This window comes from Choloepus didactylus, chromosome 9 (genome assembly GCF_015220235.1).
Source record: "Choloepus didactylus isolate mChoDid1 chromosome 9, mChoDid1.pri, whole genome shotgun sequence".
Taxonomy (NCBI): Eukaryota; Metazoa; Chordata; class Mammalia; order Pilosa; family Megalonychidae; genus Choloepus; species Choloepus didactylus.
The window spans coordinates 56,190,545-56,214,497 of NC_051315.1; the positions used below are offsets into that span (position 1 = coordinate 56,190,545).

General features: G+C 36.5%; 1 protein-coding gene across 3 annotated transcripts in view; it reads left to right on the forward strand.

Moving 5' to 3' along the window:
* Positions 1–21,286, forward strand: part of XIRP2 (xin actin binding repeat containing 2) — a 310,207-nt gene extending 288,921 nt beyond the window's left edge. For 2 of the 3 annotated variants that reach the window (XM_037849930.1, XM_037849929.1), the window contains 3 exons: positions 1,111–1,244; positions 13,408–13,541; positions 19,783–21,286. In XM_037849930.1, the coding sequence (XP_037705858.1) occupies positions 1,111–1,244; positions 13,408–13,541; positions 19,783–21,286 (1,772 nt within the window). Of the gene's footprint in view, positions 1–1,110; positions 1,245–1,891; positions 11,262–13,407; positions 13,542–19,782 lie in introns of those variants that run through there. The other variant, XM_037849928.1, reaches the window with a different exon arrangement.
* The last annotated feature ends 2,667 nt before the right edge of the window (positions 21,287–23,953 follow it).

Below are 23,953 nucleotides of genomic sequence, written 5' to 3' on the forward strand. Positions count from 1 at the left end.
TATGCGCCTCAAGGCCTGATCTCCACCCTTCCCCTTTCTGTGTTCACCAGAACTCCAAAAATCCTCTGCTTTTATTTTGGAGTTTTTCGTGTTGTTTTTTTTCTATGCCTGTCTCCTCTCTGCTGGGCTGGCTGCTCTCAGAGTCTCTGGTGTCTGGTCTCAGTCTATCTATGGTTGGAGTTTGAATCAGTAGAATGAGTTTCCGATAACAGCAGCCACTGCAATTCTCCCTTCTCCTTCCTGGAGCTGACAGCCCCTCCTCCCCCGGGACTGAGCCTAGCAGGGAGGGGCGCGGGTCCCCTGGCCGCAAAAACTTACAGATTTCGCTGATCTCAGCAGTTCCACGTTTTCATGAGTGTTGTATGAAGTATGCCCAAAGACAGATTGCTCTGTGGTGTCCAGTCCACGCAGTTCCTGGCTTTTTACCTACTTTCCTGGAGGAGTAACTAAAACATACAGCTCACCAGTCTGCCATCTTGCCCCGCCTCCGGATGGTATTACTTTTAATAATAGATTTAAGCATTAGGATATCTAGTGCTTCAGCCTACAGATATGAGATCAGACTATGGGCAAATTTGTGCAAATTTGCATAAGACAGGCATAGTTTGTATTTCCAATAAAAGGGGAATGAGAAGTTATGCTGCCCTCTTAACAGCTGGAAGGGAAGATTTAAACCAGCCCTGACCAAAATTTTACTTGACTAGAACTATGTTTTGGTTTTATTGCTTAAGAAAGTAGGTCTTCCTTCTCTGTTCTTCTCTGTTGTAGGCTTTTCTTGTATAAATTTTATTTTGTCCTGAGCATAAAAGTAAAACATGACTATAGAACATTTGGAAAATATATATAATTAAAATAAAGAACAGTTTTATCACTTATGGCTTCACATCCAGAGATAACCACCAATAACATTTTTTTTTCCTGTATTTTCTTCCTATATTTGTTCCTGTATTGCTAACTTATATAACAAAGTAGTGCCAAATGTATAAATTTTCACCTTGAATTTTTTCACTTAGCTTATAAAATGAAAAGTTTTCCTTATCATTATAGTTTCTTCTCAAACATCATTTTTATTAGTTGTATAATATCCCTAGAATTCTTTTATCTTTGTAGTCATTGATACACCTGAGGATGAAGAGATTCCAAAGGTTTCGACTAAGTTTTTAAAAGAGCAATTTGAAAAGTCTGCTCAGGAAAAAGTCCTTTATTCTGACAAAGAGATGAAAATCCCACCCAAACAGACTAAGGTAAGACTTTTTTCTCCTGCACGGAATCATCAAGTGCAAAACCAGACTTGGATGCATAGCGTTTTCAAATTATTGAGTGTCTGAGATGGCTTTTCAATAAAAACATACCATGAGCAAGTACTTATTCTGTTCCATAGAAAGAATATTGATCTACTGAAGAAAAGAGAGAGTTAAAACTTTTCTCACTAGAGAAAATGAGGGTTGGAAAAGTATGCTCTAAAGGCTAATAATGAACATTAGATAAAGTAATAAAATCAACTTTAAATGTCAGGTGCTTACTCTTCTCTGTTTAAAATTCCAAGGGAAAAAAAACAACCCTCAAAAGTACTTTAACACTTTTATTGTTTCCCTTTGGATGACTCTGCACAGCACATTAAGTAAAGGGGTAAAAATCAAGATTATGAGTAAATGTTAAAATATTGAGTAGTCAATGTAGTGAATGTGCAAGATAACTTTACAGTGCAAATGGATTGTAGGAAAGATAGTAACAAATATTGAATATTGCTCCTAAGTAGGTCTTTAAGTGGACTCTATCATCTGTTTTTCCCAATGGAGATGTCATAGGAGGGTCCTGGTAAGGGGTACAGGTGAAGGAAGCCTCCACAGAGCACCCATCTTTATAAGATTTGATTTTCTCTCTCCTAAAGATTGAAAGTGAGTATGAAGAGATGTTAAAGCCGTCTTTGGTTGTGGATACCTCTTCCACTTCTTGCCAGAGGAAGGAAACCGTTAGTGATCACAGTATCACTTCCTCAACTTTAGCACACGTTAATGCCACTCCTTCAGGAAAAACAGAAGAATTTCCTCCTCCCCCACCTGATATATGTCAAACTCCAGTAGATGTGACAGCATTTTCCCAGTCCCCTGAATTCTCTTGCCCTCCCCGAAGACCACCAGTCCCCAAAGAATTATATTCCAAGCAAAGAAATTTGTATGAATTAAACCGTTTATATAAGCACATCCATCCTGAATTAAGAAAAAATTTAGAAAAAGATTACATCAGTGAAGTTTCTGAGATTGTTTCTAGTCAAGTGAACCCAGGAAGCTCAATTTCAGCAGATGTACAAAGAACCCGGTGTGTGTTTGAAAATACAAATGATAGTTCTCAAAAAGGTCTAAACTCTGAAAGAGAACACTTGGAGTGGGATGAAATTCTGAAGGGGGAGGTGCAGTCCATGAGATGGATCTTTGAGAATCAGCCATTAGATTCTATCAACAGTGGCTCTCCAAATGAAGGTAACATCCCTAAAGGCATTGCAGATCAAGAAATCATTGCTGGGGGTGATGTGAAATATACCACATGGATGTTTGAAACCCAACCCATAGATACACTGGGAGTCCATTCTTCTGGCACAGAACAGAATGCTGAGAAAATTCCTGAGTTAGCCAGAGGAGATGTCTGCACTGCCCGATGGATGTTTGAAACAAAGTCATTAGATTCAATGAATAAAATGCATCAAAGTCAAGAAGAATCAGAGGTCACTGTCTTTAAAGACATAACTGGTGGGGATGTCAAGACTGTGAGATATATGTTTGAAACGCAACATCTGGATCAACTTGGACAGCTTCGTTCAGTAGATGAGGTTCATTTACTGCAGCTTAGGTCTGAGCTCAAAGAAATTAAAGGAAATGTGAAAAGAAGTATAAAATGCTTTGAAACACAGCCATTATATGTTATTAGAGATGGTTTGGGTCAAATGCTAGAAATTAAAACTGTTCACAGAGAAGATGTTGAAAAGGGGGATGTGAGAACAGCACGTTGGATGTTTGAAACACAGCCATTGGACACAATTAACAAAGATATCACAGAAATTAAAGTTGTCCGAGGAATATCCATGGAAGAAAATGTCAAAGGTGGGGTGAGTAGGGCAAAGTGGCTATTTGAAACTCAACCTTTAGAGAAAATTAAAGAACAGTCAGAAGAGGTCATCACTGAAAAAGAAATGATAATAGGTACAGATGTTTCCAAAAAGTGTTGGATGTTTGAAACCCAGCCATTAGATGTTTTAAAAGAAGTTCCTGATGCAGATCCTGTACCATCTGCAGAGATAATAGGAGGTGATGTGCAAACTGCTAAACATTTGTTTGAAACACTTCCACTGGAGGCTTTAAAAGATAGCCCTGATGTAGGAAAGCTTCAGAAAATCACTGCCTCTGAAGAAGAAAAGGGGGATGTTAGGCATCAGAAATGGGTTTTTGAAACACAGCCTCTGGAGGAGATTAGAGAAGATAAAAAGGAGTACATACAAACAGTGAAACTAGAAGAAGTTGACAGAGGAGACGTGAAGACTTATACTCATATTTTTGAATCAAGCAATTTAATTAAATTTGATGCATCACATAAAATAGAGGTAGAAGGAGTCACAAAAGGTGCTGTAGAGTTAAATAAATCTCTCTTTGAGACAACACCACTGTATGCCATTCAAGATCACCATGGAAAATATCATCAAGTAAAGACAGTCCAGCAGGAAGAAATCCTAAGAGGTGATGTAAGAAGCTGTAGGTGGCTTTTTGAAACAAGGCCCATTGACCAGTTTGACGAAAGTATCCATAAATTTCAGATAATTAGAGGAATATCTGCTCAAGAAATACAGACTGGAAATGTAAAATCTGCAAAATGGTTGTTTGAAACCCAACCTCTCGATTCAATTAAATATTTTAGTAATATGGAAGAAATAGAAAATAAAACTGAACATGCTACAGATACTGTTAAAGGAGATGTCAAAACCTGTAGATGGCTATTTGAAACACAGCCAATGGAGTCTCTTTATGAAAAAGTTTCATTAATGACTGGCAGTGAGGAAATACATAAAGGAGATGTCAAAACCTGTACTCGGCTCTTTGAAACTCTGCCACTTGATAGCATAAAAGATGATGCTGAAGCAACAGTCAAATCACAAACTGTAAAGCAGGAGGAGGTCCAAGGTGGGGATGTTCGTACAGCTTGTTTTCTTTTTGAGACAGAAAATTTGGACAGCATACAAGGAGAAGAAGGGAAGGTAACCAAGCCTGTGGAAGTAGACATCCAAGCTGGCGATGTTTCCAGCATGCGGTATAAATTTGAACATCAATCCTTGGATTCTATAAGTTCCAGTTCAGAGGAAGTTTTGAAAAAGATCAAAACTCTAAAAAATGAAGATATTCAGAAAGGCAACGTGTTAAATTGTAGGTGGCTTTTTGAAACCCAACCAATTGATATGATTAAAGAAAGCCAAGAAGGTGACAAGTTAGTTAAGACAGTGACGGACATACAAGGTGGGGATGTAAGAAAGCGATGCTTTGTTTTTGAGACTTTTTCTTTAGATAAGATCAAAGAAGAATCTGATGATGTCAGCACCAAGAAAACAATTACTGAAGAAGTAATAAAGGGTGATGTGAAAAGCTACAGAATGCTGTTCGAAACCCAGCCACTTTATGCAATTCAAGACCAAGAAGGGTATTATCATGAAGTGACCACAGTTAAAAAGGAAGAGGTAATTCATGGGGATGTACGAGGGACAAGGTGGCTTTTTGAAACAAAGCCGTTAGACTCAATTAATGAATCAAATAATGTGTATGTTATTAAATCTGTCACGCAAGAAGACATTCAGAAAGGGGATGTTAGTTCTGTCAGATACAGATTTGAAACACAGCCACTGGATAAGATTTCTGAAGAATCACATGATATTGTGCCCACTGTTGATTATATTCAAGGTGGTAATGTAAAGACCAGTAAACAGTTCTTTGAGTCTGAAAATTTGGATAAAAACACTTATTTACGAACAGTAACCATCAATGAGATACAAAAAGGCAACGTTAAAACATCCACTTGGCTGTTTGAAACCCACACTATGGATGAGCTGAGAGGAGCAGGATCAGAATATGAAAATATCAAGACAGTCACTCAGGAAGACATGCAGAAAGGTGATGTTAAGCAAGCAGTATGGCTTTTTGAAAATCAAACTTTGGATTCTATTAAAGAAACAGATGAAAGCATCACAAAAATAATCAAGGAAGAAATCCCTCCTTCGGATGTCAAGACAACTACATGGCTCTTTGAAACAACACCCCTCCATGAATTCAATGAAAATAGGGTAGAAAAGGTGGAAATTATTGGCAAGAGCATTAAAGAAACCTTAGAAGAACTATACTCTCAAAAAGTTATTGAGTCTCCTGGAATCATCATTGAAGCTGATGAAGTTGGGGATGTTCGAATGGCAAAATTCAAGTTGATGAATCAGGCATCTCCTGAGATACAGAAAGAAGAAATTATCAGGGGTGATCTCAAAAATATAATGGTGAACCTACTTTCCAAAAGAGATTGTATAAAAAGAGAGATTTTGGTTAGTGAAGAAGAGAAGGGAAATGTTAATTTGACCAAAACTCAATTATTAAACAGACCAACAGAATTTCAGGTTGAAAAAGAAGAGATAGTAAAAGGTGATGTTCAACAAGCAATAAAAAATCTGTTCTCTGAGGAAAGATCTGTAAAGAAAGGCATTTTAATTCAGGAAGATGAAAGAGGAGATATTAACATGACTATCTATTGTCTTCTTCATGAAAATGATGGTGACACAATTGAGCATGAAGAAGTAATAGGGGGTGACGTAAAACGCACTATTCATAATTTGTTGTCTTCCGTGGCAAACAGTAAAATATCTGAAAGGGCTAAAATTGATGCCTCTGAGAGAGGAAATGTTCAGTTTTTCACAACATGCATAGAAATTGGAGCTTTGGATTATCTCAAACAACTCCAGACAGGGTCAAATGAAACACTAACAGCTAGGAAACAAGAGGGAGAGGAAGAAATAATTGGTGGTGACGTTGAGGGCACAAAACTGTTACTAAAGAAAAGGCAGTCTCAGATAGAACGTACTGTTAATGAAATTGACATCATCCCAGGAGATGTGCATAATACAGTTAAGGTTTTTATGACTGAGCCTCAGAGTACATCTTGTAAGACACTCAAAGAAGAAATTATAAAAGGTAATTTAAAATCAACCCTAAATTCCCTCAGCCAGGCCATAAATCAGAAAACAGTGGCTAAAACAGAAGAAATTATAAAAAGTGACATGTTGGACACACTCAAGTCACTTAAAGAATCAAGCCACAGATGGAAAGAAGGTAAGAAGCCTGAAGCTGTCCCTGGTAATATTGAACAAGCTATAGAAAGCCTTGAAAAAGCTGCAACCATTAGGACAGAAATCCTGAAAAAGGAGCTTATTCGAGATGACCTTGAGGCATCATTAAGGTCTCTGAAAGAAGCACAAAGAGCTTTCAAAGAAGTAGATAAAGAAAGTGTAGTCAAAGAAGATGTGCAAGCTGTAGGGGTAGGATCCTCAGAAGAGCAGATAGCAAAGATGCATCAGGTAGCTGTCCCCAAGGACAAAAAAAGTGTTCTTCAACCAAGACCAGGACCACTTGAGTCAGCAGCCAGGTGGCAGGGTGGGACAGACACATTCAGACAAACTACTGATAAATCTTGCCATGGGAATTTGATAGAAGAAAGAACTGAAATTAACCTTCAGAGAGCCCCCAAAGGCACTGTAAAGATTATTGCTGATCGTGAACAAAACAATGATGCTCTGGAAAAAAGCCTTAGAAGTCTTTCTAATTCACACCACAAAGCTATTGAAAATGTGTTGGAATCAGAGGACAGAATGAGTGTCTGGAAGGATGAGCTGAGACAACAGCATCTTAGAGATGAACATGTGCACAGACAATTGACTTCAACTGTGTCAGTTAAGGAGAACCTGAAAACTAAGGAATCAGAGACAGTGAAAAAGGTGAAGAACGATGATGTCTTCAACTCTACCCTGTCTCTTGATGAAACAGCTGGAAAGCAACAGACTCAAACCTGCAAACTGAGGAATGACCACCAGAAGACTGAGTCTTCCCACGTAAAGAACCCTAAAAAGACCAAAACCACAAAGGTATCCACAGATTCACCCGGCTCCAAGCCCAGTCCTACACAGAGGCCAGTCAACGTGCCAGTTAGGGAAACTTGTGAAGTTAGAGGGGACTTTCAGAAGCAAACTTTGTTAAAGCAAGAAATGCAGTATTCTAATAAGGATATAAAGGAAAACAACATGAATCTGCACCCAGTGTGGCAGCCTTTGCCTGTCAATCAAGATATATCAAATGTAACAGAAGTGAATGTCTCCGGAAAAAGCCACAATAAATTTCAGGCAACCGACAAAAAGCAGAAGACTGATATTCATCTGAAAAGCCAGGACTTTCTAATGAAGACACATACTTCAGCAGACTTAAAGATGGCATTGGAAAAGTCCTTTAATCAATCCAACTATAACCCTGAAAATAATGTGAAAGAAAATGACTTCCCCCTTCCACCTCCATCTCCACCTCCTCCTCCACCTTCCAATGCATCATCTGAAATTGAATTTCCTCTTCCTCCTCCACCTCCTTCAATGATGTTGCCTGATAAAAATGAATTTCTTCCCTCACTGTCCACGGACAACATAAAGGCTGAATCTGAAAGCTTTCCAAACCTCCCTCTTCCTCCACCACCAGTAGATGAGAAATCTGAGAAGGAATGCCTTTCAATGTTTCTACCTTCTCCCCATCCTCCAACCCCATCTCAAAAATCAGCACATCTTCTTTCCTCCTCTGTTCAAGAAAAGCAGAATAGAGCATTCATTCAACAATATTCCCAAGAACAAGCCTCAAGCTCTGAGCAAACTCATTCTCAGTCCAAAATCATAACAGGAAAATCAAGGATGCTTTTGTCACCTCTGACAGCCCCCAAATCCAAATTTCCCAAGCAGATGGAAGATAAAAATAATCATGATTCTTTAAAAGCTGAATCAGCAAATTCCCTGTCAGATATGGAATGTAAAATTACTGCCTCAAAGGATCAGAAAAGAGTAGTAATGATGACTGGCAGTGAGCACACAGAGACAAAGCCAAACATATTTAGAGACAGTGTTGATGAGAGAAAACAATCATCTATTGAGTCTACAAAGTCTTTCTCACAGACTGTTCCAGAAACTTCACTACGCAAGGAAAAACAGTTAGCACCACTCATAAAATCTCATTCATTTCCAGTAGGTTCAGGGCAACTAAGTCCAAAACTGTATATGAGAAAATTTAAGACACCTTTAATGATTGCTGAAGAAAAATACAGACAGCAAAGAGAAGAGCTTGAAAAACAGAAACATGAGAGTTCTTGCCACATTGTCAAAGCAGAGAGCCAAAATCAAAATGTATTCGAGTTGAAAAAGGAAGTGCTGTTACAAAACACGAATGAGGATGTTCACCTACCTAGAATGGATTCAGAGATCATTGTGGCCCAATCAAACCCAGATTCTCAAAGTAATGCTCATGTAATAGAAGTGTGTAGTGATAACCAGCTCTCTACATCAGCAGCGTCAGTCACTGCCAAGAGGCTCCAACGTGTTTTAGCTGCCTCAGAAGACAAAGATAACATTAAAAAGGAAGTTTTGCAGGGCTCAAAGGACATTGTACAATCAAAATCTTCTTGCAAAATTAAACAGAGTCACCAAGAATTTCGTACACAACAAACACAACAGAAGAAGTATCTGGAGCAGTCACATTTACCCCAGAACAAGCCAGTTTCTCCAAGTTTCAAAGTTAAAACTATCAAGCTCCCAATATTAGATCATAAATTAAATGAAACAGACCACAGCTATGAAAGCCACAAAAAGCAACCTGAAGTTGACATTCAAACCAGTACCAAACAACGGTATCAGGAAAGCGAGAAAACTGAAGCAAGACCCATGTATCGTAATAAGCAAACTGTGGCTGAAAATTATTATCAGTTACCTAAGAAAGAGAAAAGAGTGACAATAAAAATGCCTACAGAACCTGAAGAGAAAAGCCCTGAAAGGATACTCAACATAGTTCATGAGAAGCAAAGAGAATTCAGAGAATATGAGAATGGGAAACTTCCAGGAAGTGAAGAAGAAAACCAGGGAGCACCAAGGATTGGTCTAAAAGAAGAGAGACTAATAGTTGAAGGAAAACAAGAGAATTTTAAGAATAAATCAACGAAAGTAGTCAAGCAAAAGGTTATTGATGCACATCTTGATTCACAGGCTCAGAATTTTCAGCAAACACATACACAAGCTTCTGAAAATAAAGTTGAACAAAAAAAATGGCCCCAGCCATATGGTAGTCTGCAGGAAGAAAAGTGTCTCAGAGTCAAGGGCATACAGCAGAAACAAGTCTTCTCTAATTCTAAAGATTCAAAGCTAGAGATTACACAGAACAAATCTTTATTTTCCTCTGTGAAAGAAACCCAGCAGGATGATGGAAAATGTGCTGTAAATATATTGGAAATCTTGAGAAGACGTGAAGAAGTACAGCAGATTTTGTCTAGAGTGAAACAGTATGAAGCAGAACCAAATCAAAATGCCCTTAAAACATTTCAGACTTTGTTAAATATTATTCCAGAATGGCTAATAACTGAAGAAAGAAGAGAATGTGGAGTTCGCATTGCCATGGAGAATAATTTAGAAAAGATCAAAGAAGAAATAATACATATTAAAACTCAAGCAGAGGATATGCTTGCATCCTCTGAGAATATAATTCAAACAGCCATGACATCCTCCAAAGCAGAAAAGCTGGGAAAGAAACCTATTAGTCTTAATGAAACATTATCTAAAGTGTCTAATGTTAATGTCAGCAACAATAAGAACATTGAATGGAAAGAAAATAAAATTGTAGAAGAAAAAACAGCTCACCATCAAGTAAAAACTCATCATGAAGCAAAAACTGCTCACAGTCATGTGAAAACCCATCAAGAAATTAAACCAGATGATAGCAAGATTTCTTCTCCCAGTTTAAAAACACGACCACCGTCACCTACTTATATAACAATTGAATCTACTGCCCGACGAACAGAAACCTCTACTAAGGATGAGCTTTCTCAGTCCGCTAAAAAGGACAGTTCCACTGAACCACCAGCACCAAGACAGTCCATGTCACAAACATCTAGAATTCACAGAGCAAATACCTCCCCTTCTCCACCTAGGAGTCGCTCTGAACAACTTGTCAAACTCAAAGATACCACTGCAAAGTTATCCAGAGGGACCATCTCATGTCCATCAGTAACCCCAGTTCCAGTGGTTGAGAAGAGGTCTGAAATCATCACATCTCCTGCAACACTTCGTCGTCAAATTAAGATAGAAGCTCGTGGTAGGGATTCTCCGCCTACAATCACAATACCTGTAAGTGTAAATCATTTTGATAGTGGTTCATTCAAAGAATCCATGGAAGCACAAGAGGAAGTTAGGAAAGTAGAGAAAAGGTCAACTTATGTTCATAAAGATAGAGTAAATTCTGCTAAACACATGATGCCACATACTGAAAGTTTTGACGCAGTTGAAATTATCCACAAGGTGGAAGTGCCTTGCCTGTCAGAGCATTCACAGAGATATGAAGCAGCCAACCGAACTGTTCAAATGGCTGAAAATTTCGTAAATGACCATGAAAATGAAATAAACAGATGGTTCAGGGAATTTGAGAGTGGCCCAGTTTTTGAAGCAAAGTCAAATAGAAGAGTTTATGCAAATGGAGAAGCAAACCATAATCTGAAGCAAGAAAGCCATACATTATGTGAGGAGGAATTTGGATTAACATCTTTAGAAAACGCTAGTTTTAGAGGCTTTCCTTGCAGACATCCCAGAGTGCTGCAAGAAAAAATTCCTTTTAAGCAGCCCACGGTACATTCTGAAACAAGGTCTCTAAGTGAACATTTCTCAGGCGTGGATGCATTTGAGAGTCAAGTTGTCAGGTCAAACACAGCAGCCTCTTCATCACGTAGCTCAGAAGCCGGCAAATCTGGCATTGACTTCAAACATGCCCCACCAACCTATGAAGATGTCATCGCTGGCCATATTTTAGATATTTCTGATTCACCTAAAGGACTTAGGAGGAATTTTCAAAAGACCTGGCAAGACAGTGAGGGGGTGTTTAAAAGCCTGGGATATGCAACCTCAGATGCTTCTGCAACAGAGATGAGATCCGCCTTCGAAGAGGAATCTGCATTTATAAGGGGTAACTGAGCTTGCAAGAGTGAAAGATTAACCCATTTAAAGGCACTTGTCCCTTAACTAAGATGATTTGCAGTTAATAGAGCGTGTGGAAATAAGCAACAAGATAACCTAAAACTAACAGTTTTCTCTTTATGCTTGTATCTTTCTCTTTACCATGCTTGCTTCTACTGCTTTCTCTTTACAGAAGTATCTAGTATAAATTATTCACCTGCTCTGTGTGAGAATAACAAATACTATTATATAGATTATTAAGACCTGTATTTGTCAAGGTAAATAAGGCTCTGGGTAAAGCATCAGATATAATAAGAATTGCTACTGTTGTGTTAGTATTAATAATTATATACAACTATATATTTAAATAATTTTATAATTGTAACACATTGCTAATATTTCTCATTAGGAGTTGTTCTTTCATCCAGTTGGTTTGGACAATATTTGATAACATCCCTCACCTACTATTGAACATATTTTTGACTGCCAGACTTAAGTGGTGTTTGCATTTGAATCCAATATAGTCTGGTAATAATCCAAGAAACAATTTACACTCTTCATATGTGCTTTAAGATTTTTTTATTGATCTGTGTTTCTGATGAAAGTGTGTGAGATTAGACATTTTATATATTTAATTATTGTTATTGAGTTGGATAGAATTGGCTTTCTCTAATACTACTACTGTGCTTTTTTTTTTTTATAACTGATATTTTCACTTTTTTTAAAATAAACCCCAAACAATAACTCCTTTGGTCTCATTCACAGATGAACATAGACAACACATTTTAAAATTTTGATTATATTTGGGAGGAGCAAGCTTTACAACTTATGAACTTAGTATGTTTCCAAAGCATCAGAGAACAGCTCATTTCTTTATATTTTCCCTACTTTTTACACTTAGTGAGGCTTCATAATAAAAGGATTTGACATAATTAATGAGCATCATTAGTGTAGTCCTTTCTTTTAGGCAGATTGAAAGAAAGAGCAAGCTTAAAAAAACTGCTGAAACTAATAATTATGCCTCAATCATATTTACAACATATGTGTCTAGTTTAGCAGGTTGATATGGTTCCTTACTGTGCTTGCTTCTGGTATAATTAAGCAAAGCTGTCTAATTTCAAATGCTCAGTTTTTATTATATAGCTCAAAAACACATAGGAAAAAAAAACAACAAAGAAACTGGTGTTAAATATAGAAGTGTGTCCCTTATTAGAACCAAATAAGCAATACAGAACTCTCAGTAGCCCAGATGGAGCATTTATGAGTTAAAGTGCATATATTTCAACTGTATAAAGAGCCCTGAACATATTTACTCTTATTTGTAACTAATATAAAAGCTCAGATGTTCTCATGACATGGTTGTGAGTATCAAAACAATACTGAAGTGAAAGTTCTGTGTCCGTTCTGAAACTGGTTAATACAAAGGCTGGTTAATAATGTAACTCTAGTTTTTCGCAGAGCCTAGAATTCACATGAGAGCAGCAGAAAGTGACTGTAGGTGCTTACAGCAAGGGAAGATGTGGGAAAGCAATATAAAGCAGACAGCCCTAAAATCTAAAGCCACTTAGACTGAGGGCAAGCGGCCCTGAATATCACTGTATTCAGAAGTTTCATTGTATTAGAGTTAGGAGTTGGTGTCTTAGAGGCAACCCAAAGTCATCAAGAAAATATTTACCCAAACACAGAGTGCAAAACTCAAAAAGATATGTATATATTTTAGAAATATCAGTCCAGAATGCTTTAAAACATAAAACCTTTGGACTAAGTTAGGTGTAAACATATATATTAAATTCAATTATTCAGAATAATAACTTCCCTTGGGGCTCTGCATGGCTGAGTTTGCATATACATCTGTGATGAATTAAAATTAATGAGCATATTTTTCTTGTGTATGTTCCCTTGAATAATAAAAGTCAGGTTATACAATGTATAGACAGTAGAGACACTAGTCTGAGGTTCCTTGTAGCAGAGAGTCCAACCTGGTGGGCCGGCTGCCCTATATAGGCCTGGAGAAGCAGCAGTCGGACAGAGTCCTAGAGCTTTCCACTTTAACAGCATGGCCAGATGATATGATCTTGGTTTGTTTTCCTTTGTTTTGTTTTTACAGTACGATCAAAGATAATACCATTTTCACCTTTGTAAATTTTTCCTTTTAGAAACTGCTGCTCCAAGACAAGGAAATATGTTTACTTTGTCAAAAGACAGTTTACCCAATGGAGTGCCTAGTAGCAGACAAGCAGCATTTTCATAAGTCCTGCTTCCGATGCCACCACTGCAACAGTAAACTGAGGTAAAATGCTTTTGTCATCTGTGGCACAAACATTTGAAGAGCCTGCAGCAGTGTCTGTATAACCGCCCTTCTGTAGGGGAAATTCCCTAGATCTTACTGCCGACAGTTAACATGGTCCCAAAAGGGGTGCACTTGTGTTGTAGGCATTGCTCAGGGTGACTGCGACCCTTTTTCCTTTTTTGAAAACTTTGGTTTCCTAATCAAATCCTTTTGTCCAAATATGGAAATCACTTGGCCACAAAAAATCAAGAGTTACTGTACAGATTGTGATTTTTAAGACATTACTTTATTCTAGAATCTGGACTCTAAACCAAGAGTCAGCAAGCTTTTTCTGTACAGGGCCAGATAGTACATATTTTAGCTTTGCGGGCTACACCATCCCTGTGACAACTACTCAGCTCTACCATAGTAGCACAAAAGCAGGCAACTAAATGAATGGACATAGCTGTTTCAATAAAACTTCATTTACAAAAAAAAAAAAAAAACAGGTGGTGGGCTGGAGTTTTGGAAAATATCAGTGTCAAGTCAGAGAAATAATCTGTTTACTCTCTTGAACAACAGAAGCATCCTATCAACACAGTTCCAAATGTACTTATTTTCCAAAATTCTTGAAGTGAATGCATTTAAATGAATATGACATTCGGTATAGCTGCAGTCTGAGATGACAAAATGGAATTTGTTTTGTTTTGTTTTGATTTGTTTGCTAAATTTAGTGTACATCTCTCAGGCCATATCTTCTGACTTTATTTGGCAATGTCACACACCCCTTATTGAAGCAAACACTCTTTTCCTTGGTTCCTTGACACCAGAGTATAATGGTTTTTCTCCTGCCTCTGGAACTCTGTCTCAGGAGTCCTGTGTGGGTGACTCTTTCTCTGTCCATTAGAGATGTTAGAGTCCCTCCAAATTCTGTTATGGGCATGTATTCTTCTCACTGTTATTGTCTTTCTGTTGACTCACATCCACTCCTGTGACATCAGTCATCATCCATGCGATAATGACTTTGTCATCAGTACCTCTAGCCCAGTTTCTCTCTCTTCTGTGCTTCAGATGTTACTGAACTTCAAATCTCAATTATTAGCATGTATCTCCAAATAGACTTCTCAAAAGAATGCCAAGTTCAATGCACCTCATTATCTTCTCTCTACTGAAATCCCCTCCTTTGACTGTATGGTCTGTATGCCCCTGTATCAGTAAATGACAATAATATTAACTCAAATGACAGAAGCCTGAAATTACCTTCAATTCCTTCTTCCCCTTCTTTCTCTACATGAAAGCAACAACCAAGTTCTGGGATTTCTATCCCATGAATACCTCTTGAGCGCTCCCCTTCCCAGCATCCCCATTGCCCAGCTATTCTTCAAGTATCATCTCTCACCTGGACTTACCTCAATAACCTTTCCAGCTAGTTGGTCTCCTTGCCCCAGTATTTCTCACCACCACCTCTAACAACAACCTTCCCCAAAGCCATCCTCCATAATGCAGTGAGAAAACTGTTTCTAAAACACACATCCAAGGTCATTCCCCAGTTTAAAACATGTAATGTCTTCCACTTCCTCCCTCAAGGAAAGTTTTAACCTCCTAACTTGAATTAAAAGGCAATTCAAGATCAGACCCCTTCTCTTCTCTCATAACACCTCCCACCCCTACTCCATCGCATTGTGTGTTACTTTTCATCCAAACTGAACTTTCATTTTCTCAACAGCACTGTTTTTCTCTCACACATCTAACTGGTCCTAAGTGTTATTCCCACTTTTGTAAGAGTCTCACTATGTCCCTTCCCCAGCTCTCCACTGGGCTAAAGTCTCATTCTTCATACCTCGACTGAGATTTTATATCCTCAGAGAAACCTGCTTTGACACCCATCTATGGGTCAGGTGTCCTTCCCATGTTCTCCCATGGTATCCGTTGTGCTTGCCCCATTCCCAATTCAATGCCATGCAATTGGTCCCACTCCACTCTGATCTCTGGGACTGTATGAAGTGTGTTTGTATATGTTTTGCCAACACCTAGCAAAAGCTGGCATACAATAAGGGCTCAAAAATATTTATTTAACTGCTTTTAAAAATATTTTTATTGTGCAGAAAACACAGGTTCAGAAAACAAAACAAAGCAAATGCATGACTGAATGAATTATTATAAAGTAGAAAGCCTTGTAACTGCAATGCAGGTCAAGAAATAGATCTTTGCCAGCCATTCCAAAAGCCTATTCAATGTGCCCTGTTGTAGTTTGCCAAGCTGCACAAAGCAGATACCATGAACTATGTTGGCTTTTACAATGGGAATTTATTAGCTTACGAGCTTACAGTTCTGAGGCTGTCAAAATGTCCAAATCAAGGCATCATCAACACAATACCTTCTTCCTGAAGACCAGCTGCTGGCAATCCTGGACTCCTCTGTCACATGGCAAAGCACAGGGCAGTGTCTCCTGGTCTCTTCCTTCCCTTCCGGGTTTTGTTGCTTCCAGCTTCTTGCTTCTATGGCTTTCTCTCTTTTGTCTAAATTTCATTCTCTTATAAGGTAATCCAGTAAAAGGATTAAGACCCACCCTGAATGAGGTGGGTCACATCTTAATTTAAGATCCTACTCATCAAAAGATCCTACTTACAATGGGTCCACACCCACAGGAATGGATTAGCTGTAAGGACATACTTTTCAAACGTACATACAGCTTCAAACCACCCATGCCCCATCCCAATCACAATCTCTCTCTCTCCCTATGAATGAATATCATCTTTTATAGTAATTATTTGCTTCTGTTTATAGTTTTGTAATCAAAATGTACTTTTCCAGACAGTATACTTTAGTCTTGCCCACTTAAAAAAAATTGATATTCGTTTACATCTGTTGTAACTGTACGTTCCCCCTTATATCCTTTCATTCCTTACGATTTATTAATGAAGCACTAGCCATTTGACCTGAATAGTTTTCCACAGTGTGGATTTTGCTAGCTGCACACTCATAGTGCAGTTCAGTATGCGCCTCTGCCCTCTGTATTTCCTACAAAATGGCCCCTGGATTTAGGCTCTGGATCAGGCTCAGGTTTATTACCTTTGGTGAGAATATAGGTAGCGTTGGCAACGGTATAGTAAGCACATAATGACTGATTGTGTCTCCTTTTGTGATTAAAGTAGATATTGAGGCTTAATACCTATAGCCATTCATTGATACCTGCAAAATATTGATATTCTAATGCTGTTAACTTCTTTTTCATTTAATAGTTAGAATACTTTTACAAAGAGATGCTTCCCCTCATCCACTACTTGGTTATCCGATGGTATAGAGAAAGAGCACAATAAAGTCAAGATTCTTTATTTACCAATTTTACTAATATATCAATTATTTATATATCAATCTATTGAAATGTTTCCCTGTCATCCTCTAGAGGTAACTGATTCTTGTAAAAATGCACTTAAAATACTAATGGACTCATGCATTTATATATATTTGATTGGTTTCAATAAAATGTAATCATTATTGTTATTGAAGCTCAAATTGTCCTCTCCCTGGCCCATGAGAGCCTCTTCAAGTTGTCTCATGAGTTCTTTTAATGTGCCATTAGTAGTCTTTGATAGCTTGTTTGTGCTCTGATAAGACAAATGTTCCATGCTCATTTTGTACATTTCCTGCCCCAAACCTGGAATCAGTCTTTTCTCCAAGCCCTAATTCCTTTTAATGAAAAATAGTATTTTAAGACTATAATCCAGGTGTTGGAAATGCTCATTCTACTGAATTGGTCATTGTTGCTAAGCTTTTTTACTGAACAGAACTAGTAAATATTTATGTATAAGTAAAAAATACATCGTGAGCTCATAGTGATATTTCCAAATCAAATTGAAAACTATATTGCTGTTACTTAAGCTTCTTCTCTATTATGTTTGCATCTCTTTTCTTCCACTTCAGAATTCCTGGTTCCCAAAGACATGGGAAATAACAGAATTAGAATATATGTTACTCATTTGTAAAACAGTCTTACAACACCATCAAATTGATTATCAAAACAGCTAAAAAATTGCATTTGTCTCCCCATTCAACTGTTACCCCTCCCATTTTTTTTTTTTATTATTGTACTGTGTCTTCCTTGTCAGATCATACAGTCATTACATACCATATTATCTTCCCTTTTGTCTTCATTTCATCTTAATTCTACAGGTAACTATGTATTTAATACTCACCACCATTCCTTATGTCACTGTTTCTCTAGTCATTTTAATCGTTGAAGCTCATTCTCTACTCTAGTAGATTCTGAGAAGGGGCCCATGGAAACAATATTCCCTGATTTCTTTCATGCTGATAACAATTTATCTGTGACCTTTATAGTGGAAAGTAAGTTCCGCTAAATTTTAAATCCTTGGCTTACACTTTCTTTCATTGAGTATCTTAAATAAATGTTACTGCATTTTCTCCCAGCATAAAGTGTTTCTGTGGAAATGTCTGAAAATATTATAATTTTGTTTTTATGTCATATGCTCTTTATTGTTTTGTAGACACACAAATGATTTTTTTCTTTTCCTTTAAAGTCCAGTTCTTTGTGTTTGTCATTTTGGGTCTGTGTCAGTTACCTAGTGTGTTCTTTCAATATATAGTTTCATATTTTTATATCAATAACTTTTCTTCAATTATAATATTTTACTATTTGACCTATTTCCTTGCTTTAGTTTTCTTCTTCAGGAAATTCTATTATATATACATTGAATATTTTTCCCTATCATTTCTTTCTCTCTCAAATCCTTTTTCATTTCTTTCTTCATTTCTTTTTTATTTTTTACATTTTCAAAATTGTCTTCTGTTTCTCTTAAGACAATTTATATTGTGTTTATTTGCTCTTGGGTTCTTTTAATTTAGTTTTTATTGCTGACCTGATTTTTTCTTTTATTTCTATTTTTTCCTGATTTCTTTCACCTCATTTATGAGTTTATCTCATTCTGATTCATTTTGTTCTTTCATGTCTTTTTATCATATTAATATCCTTTAGCTCATTTTGAAATTAGTAAAGTTTTGATCTATTTTGGAGACATATTTTTCTGACATGTTTTCATTGTTTGCCGGGATATAACAATGCTCTTTTTTTCCTATAATAACTTTGTATCATGTCTGACCTAATACTATTATGTTGCTCGTTTTTATATAAAATTAGTTTCCCAAACCTTAGAAGAAAGCTAAATTCAGAATGGCTTTTCTGGGATTTCCTTGCTTGGTTCCTCTCCTTCACATTGGTCGGGACCTTCCCTTTCATTTCTTTTGTCAGTATCTGGCTCAATCTTGATTCCATTCCTATATGTTTTCACTCAGTCTGGGGCCCTGCTCTGAAAGAGGGCCCCAGCAAGTCAGTTTTGAGGCTTAGCTGCCCTAACCTCTTCAGTCCTCACTGGAGACCCTTTTGCACTCACTCACTATTAAGAAAGCAAAACCCCTCCCAGTTTTAGCTTCTCGTGGGCCTGCAATACTTCCCAGTAAATAATGGCTGGCTTTGGGGGTTTCCTAGTTTCAGGTACATCAGACACCTTCCTTGCTCCCTCTGCTACCTCCTGTACAGATGCAAATATCTTGCAAGTCTTATTACTGTTGGAGGTTTCTTTATACCTTTGTATATTGGTGTTAGCAAGGATCCCTTGTCACTTAGTTTTGTTGTAAATGTTTTCCATAGGCTTTAAGTTTTGCTACCAAGTTGTCCTATCTGTTTTTATGTGTAGATTCAGAGATATTCAAAAACTATGATCCTGTCTTCTGACTAAATTTGATTTCAAGTTTAACAGGCACTCTATTTGTTGATCTCCCCAAAGAGACCAGATAAACAATTGCATCAGGCAAGCTTTTCAATTCATTCAAAATCAAGTTAACATAGAAGTTCAAATAGTTTGTTTTTATGGGTGTGTTTTCAGGATTTATTGAAAATTGCAACCCCTTACACAAATCATTGAGTTAGCATATTTAGTTTTACTTTTTTGCACCATCTATAATATAATACTTGTTATACCAATGCCTGACATACATCATGAAATTCTAAATACTGCAAGACATACACTTGTAGAGTATTTGTGATAACTATTATCTAACAGGAATGTTCAACTAATAAGGACATTGCTATTGCCAGTAAGTTGATTATACTGAGTCACACTGACATTATGGAAATATTAAAATAATTAATTCCCTATGATTTTGCAGTCAATAGAAGTGGGTTTTTTTTCCTTTTTTTCTAAAAGTGTTGTGTTTTGTTTGTTTTTTTTCCCCTTTTTGGCAGTTTGGGAAATTATGCATCACTTCACGGACAAATATACTGTAAACCTCACTTTAAGCAACTTTTCAAATCTAAAGGAAATTATGATGAAGGTTTTGGACATAAACAGCATAAAGATCGATGGAATTGCAAAAATCAAAGCAGCTCAGTGGACTGTATTCCCAATGAAGAACCAAATATGTGTAAAAACGCTGCTACAAATACCCCCATTCTTGGAGATTTCAATAAACATTTAGGTTCTGGTAATAGTGAAGGGCGAAGGGTTGATTTGAGAAAATTAGGAGAGAGGGTAAAATTAAAAATTGTTTGGCCTCCTTCCAGGGAGATGCCTAAAAAAACCTTCACACTTGAGGAAGATCTCAAAATGAGTAAACCTAAATGGCCACCTGAAATAACAACTCCTTCATTCCCTGAAATTAAAAGAGAATCACTGATAGAATGTGTTAAAACTCTAGAAAATAAGGTACAAAAGCAAGACAACATTTCTTTCCTGCAGCCATATCTGCAGTCCATCCAGGTGTGCCAGAAAGAGGATGGTATAGGAATCAAAGAAATGAAAATGGATGAAGGAAGAAAAGATGAGAAGAAAGGAAATACAAATGTGCAAGATAAACTGAATGAAGCTGAAGATGCAAAGTGTAAGAGGAAAAGTGAAATGGATATTATTGACAATAGTAATATGGTTGTACAGAGTACTGAAAAGGAGAAAAATGAAAAACTTAATGAACCTGATGCTGTAGAAGTTTTGCGGATTACTGACAATGTTGACGAGGTGGTGCCAGAAAATTGTATAGAGAATTTGAATAAGAATAATAATAACAATTATGTGGTAGTCTCACATCTGAATAATTGTGGGGAGAAGACATCTTTTTTAGAGTTTCCTAATTTATTACCACTGTCAAGTGAAGCAAAAGATACTGCAAGTGAATATGAAATTGAGAATTTAGAAAATGCATCAAGAATTTCAGAGTTACTTGGTATATTTGAATCCAAAAAGACTTATTCAAGGAATATACTAGCTATGGCTCTCGATAAACCGACTCACAGAGCTACTGCAGGCAGTCCTGTGCAGTCTGCTCCAAAATCAGTCCTCAATGGTGGGTTAATAATAAAGGGGAAAAGGTCAATAGTCTCTTCTGATACAAATATATTAAACATCAGGGAAAACTACTCAGATAACAAAAATTTGCACTTCTTTTTTTCTAACACTGTGAAAATTGCTGCTTTTCCCAAGAAAGATGAGAATACTTTTGAACCTGATTTAATAGATTCTGTATATCCAATTACAAACATACCATGTTTGTATTTAAGAGAATTTGAGAAGGACGTTAAACATTGGCATGGTGAAACAATAGGAGCAGCCCACAGTAATGGAAATAAGAGTTGTGATGCTCCAAGCAGTGAATGGGCAATTAAGCCTTCGTTTTCCAGGGTGGAGGCCCAGGCTGAACAACTTACTGTGGAAGAGCAAATTAAAAGGAATAGGTGCTACAGTGACACTGAGTGAAACACCACCGGCCACCTGTAGTCCACACCCAGGCACTGAGAAGTACTGACCTTTTTTAAGACTTTAGGGATTTTTATAAACTTTGTTGAACTTGTTGATAAACTTGATGTTCAGAAATCTCATGTCTATTACAATGGGATAGTTCTTGTGTTACGGTTTATGGTTTTTAAAACTTGTGTGAATCTAATTTAGTTCTGAATGGAATGAAGAGATGAAGCAATGCGGCTATGGTTTTCTGTCAGATGGCACTTAAGTATATTGCTCTGTTTTTCTACATGCCAGTCAACATCATTGATGAGATTCTGTATGGCTAATATCTATCATAATTCTTATACCTTCTTTATAATTTCTGCTGAAATAAAATTAAATCATCCAGTGTGCAAACAAACAAAAAAACACTTCTGTAACTTTTTTTTTCCCATATACATTGTTATTCTAAGTAAGTATTTTTCCATAATTAAGAAGTATTTGTCTTGGGACAAGTATTACCACAAAACAAAAATTTCCTAGAAAAAATAAAATACTACACCAAAGACATAGCACTATTAGAAAATATAAATTTTTCATTCTCTATTTTGATTATTATGGTTTTTTAGATGATTACCAATATAAAACTACCATGCAGTAAGTCTGTAAACATCTAATGAAAAATACCATTTTTCCTCCAGATTATTATGGGGTCCATATTCAGGAATCAACTAAAGTATAAAGATTTTAGAAGTTATTTTTAAAAGCCCTGCACATTGCATTTTATTGCTTACTTTATACAAGTGATAAGTACCCAAATCATATCACTAAATTTCATCAGGTTTCTTTTCTTATCATGTTTTGAAGGCTGTCAAACCCTATCACATATTCTTGTGCACAAACACAAACCACCGACTTTCTATAAATATGAAACCAAAATGCAGAGTTTAAAACTATTTCTTTTTAGAAAATATAAGAAATTCCTTCTTGCTAATATGTTCTCAATTGATACTAAGACCTACATTTTTACCCAATTTTATAGAATATTTACCCAATTTAATAGAATACTCAGCAAGTCTGCAGAGAAAATGGCAAGTTGTAGAGTTATCAAAGTCGAATTATTGCATTACTCTTCATGCATTCTTAATGACACAGCATAATATCTACAGTCAGTTGTGCTAAGATAACACAAATGTTTCCATAAAGAATGAAATACTTTATGAAAGCTCATGATGTAATATCTTAATGTATAGTTTCTTAAAGTCAGTGGGCGTTTTACAAAAGTGGCTCCTTACAAAAATCTTCTCATAATCTTGATAGCACAGTTCACGTTCAATTATCTTAAAACTTGAGACTAAGAGAAGCTAATGTCCACATCAGAGAAAACAAAAAGTATGAATTGTCCTTCTGTTTACCCTTAATTTAATCAACAAAATATTTAAAATCCTCTTCTTAATTATAAATGGTAAAATATAAATGGTAAAATATAATTATTGGCTGTCAGCTTCTTTGAATAAGATGCAGGAGTTTTTAGAAATTCAAACATGCTTTTGAAATCCAAATACATTTTTATTTAGTAAAGGGTATTGGTTCACTCTATTTATGACAAAGTCCCCCAGCTAAATAAAGAACAAGCTTTAGGAACTAAAGTGTAGCTAAACACACAAATCAAAAATTCAGGAAGCTTTCTTATAGTTGCAGGCAGCAACCACATTTCATCTTTGTATTTGCTTTTTGAGAACATAACTATTAATATTATCAAACAACTTTCTGATAGTTTTTTCACTTCAGATTTATGTCACAGAACTATTTGATACCTAAACTTATGCTATAAAAATTAGCATTCTCAGGAATAAAACCCTGTTTGAAAGAAATCGAGATGAGTCCATGATAGATCAAATCCCATGGAAGAAGAGACTGTGATGTAGAGCATGGCATGTAAGGGGCTTTACATTATTTATAGAAGACTTGAGCCTTCCAATGAATTTCGTAAAATGTTCTATTCCCCCCAAAATTGTGCTAACTTGTCTTTTGTAGCCTCTACATAATCAATCCTTGTGACAGATTTGGGGCTCTAGGCAGCCCATTCTTTGGATTGGGACAATGATTTTCCAGTAGTGCACTAAAACTGCACTAAAATGCAAACCTACCACTCTTTCCCTAATGTGCAACCAACCTGCACATCTGGCATATTTTCCCCAATTAAGAATTTTCTGTAAGCATCTCTAGGGTAATTTCTAGAGAAACATTAATTTTTCAAAGAATGGGAAGATAGAAAAAGAATACTTTCCCCACCTTATTTTGATAATTACTCTCTACTCATCACTATCCAATTGAGGTGTAGAAAAGTTTTCCCATTGCCAAGAAAATGAATTTATTGGAAGGTAATCACAGATATTGAAGTGAAAGAGAAGCAATATATATATACTTTTTCTATCTGGAAATGTTATTGAGAATGAAGGGAGATTTCCAAATCTAATGTAAAAGTTTTGAAACCTGCAGGTATTAACAGAAATATGAAATCCTATCTAGGAAATCAAATTTACATGGAGATCAGAAATACATCACAGACATTATACTCAGACTCAAAGTATGAGACATAAAAACAAATGGCAAGTGCTAAAGAATACTAAGCCCCAATTCCCTGGAAATTAACTCCAGAAAACAAGGAATATTTTTTGATAAATACAATATGAAATT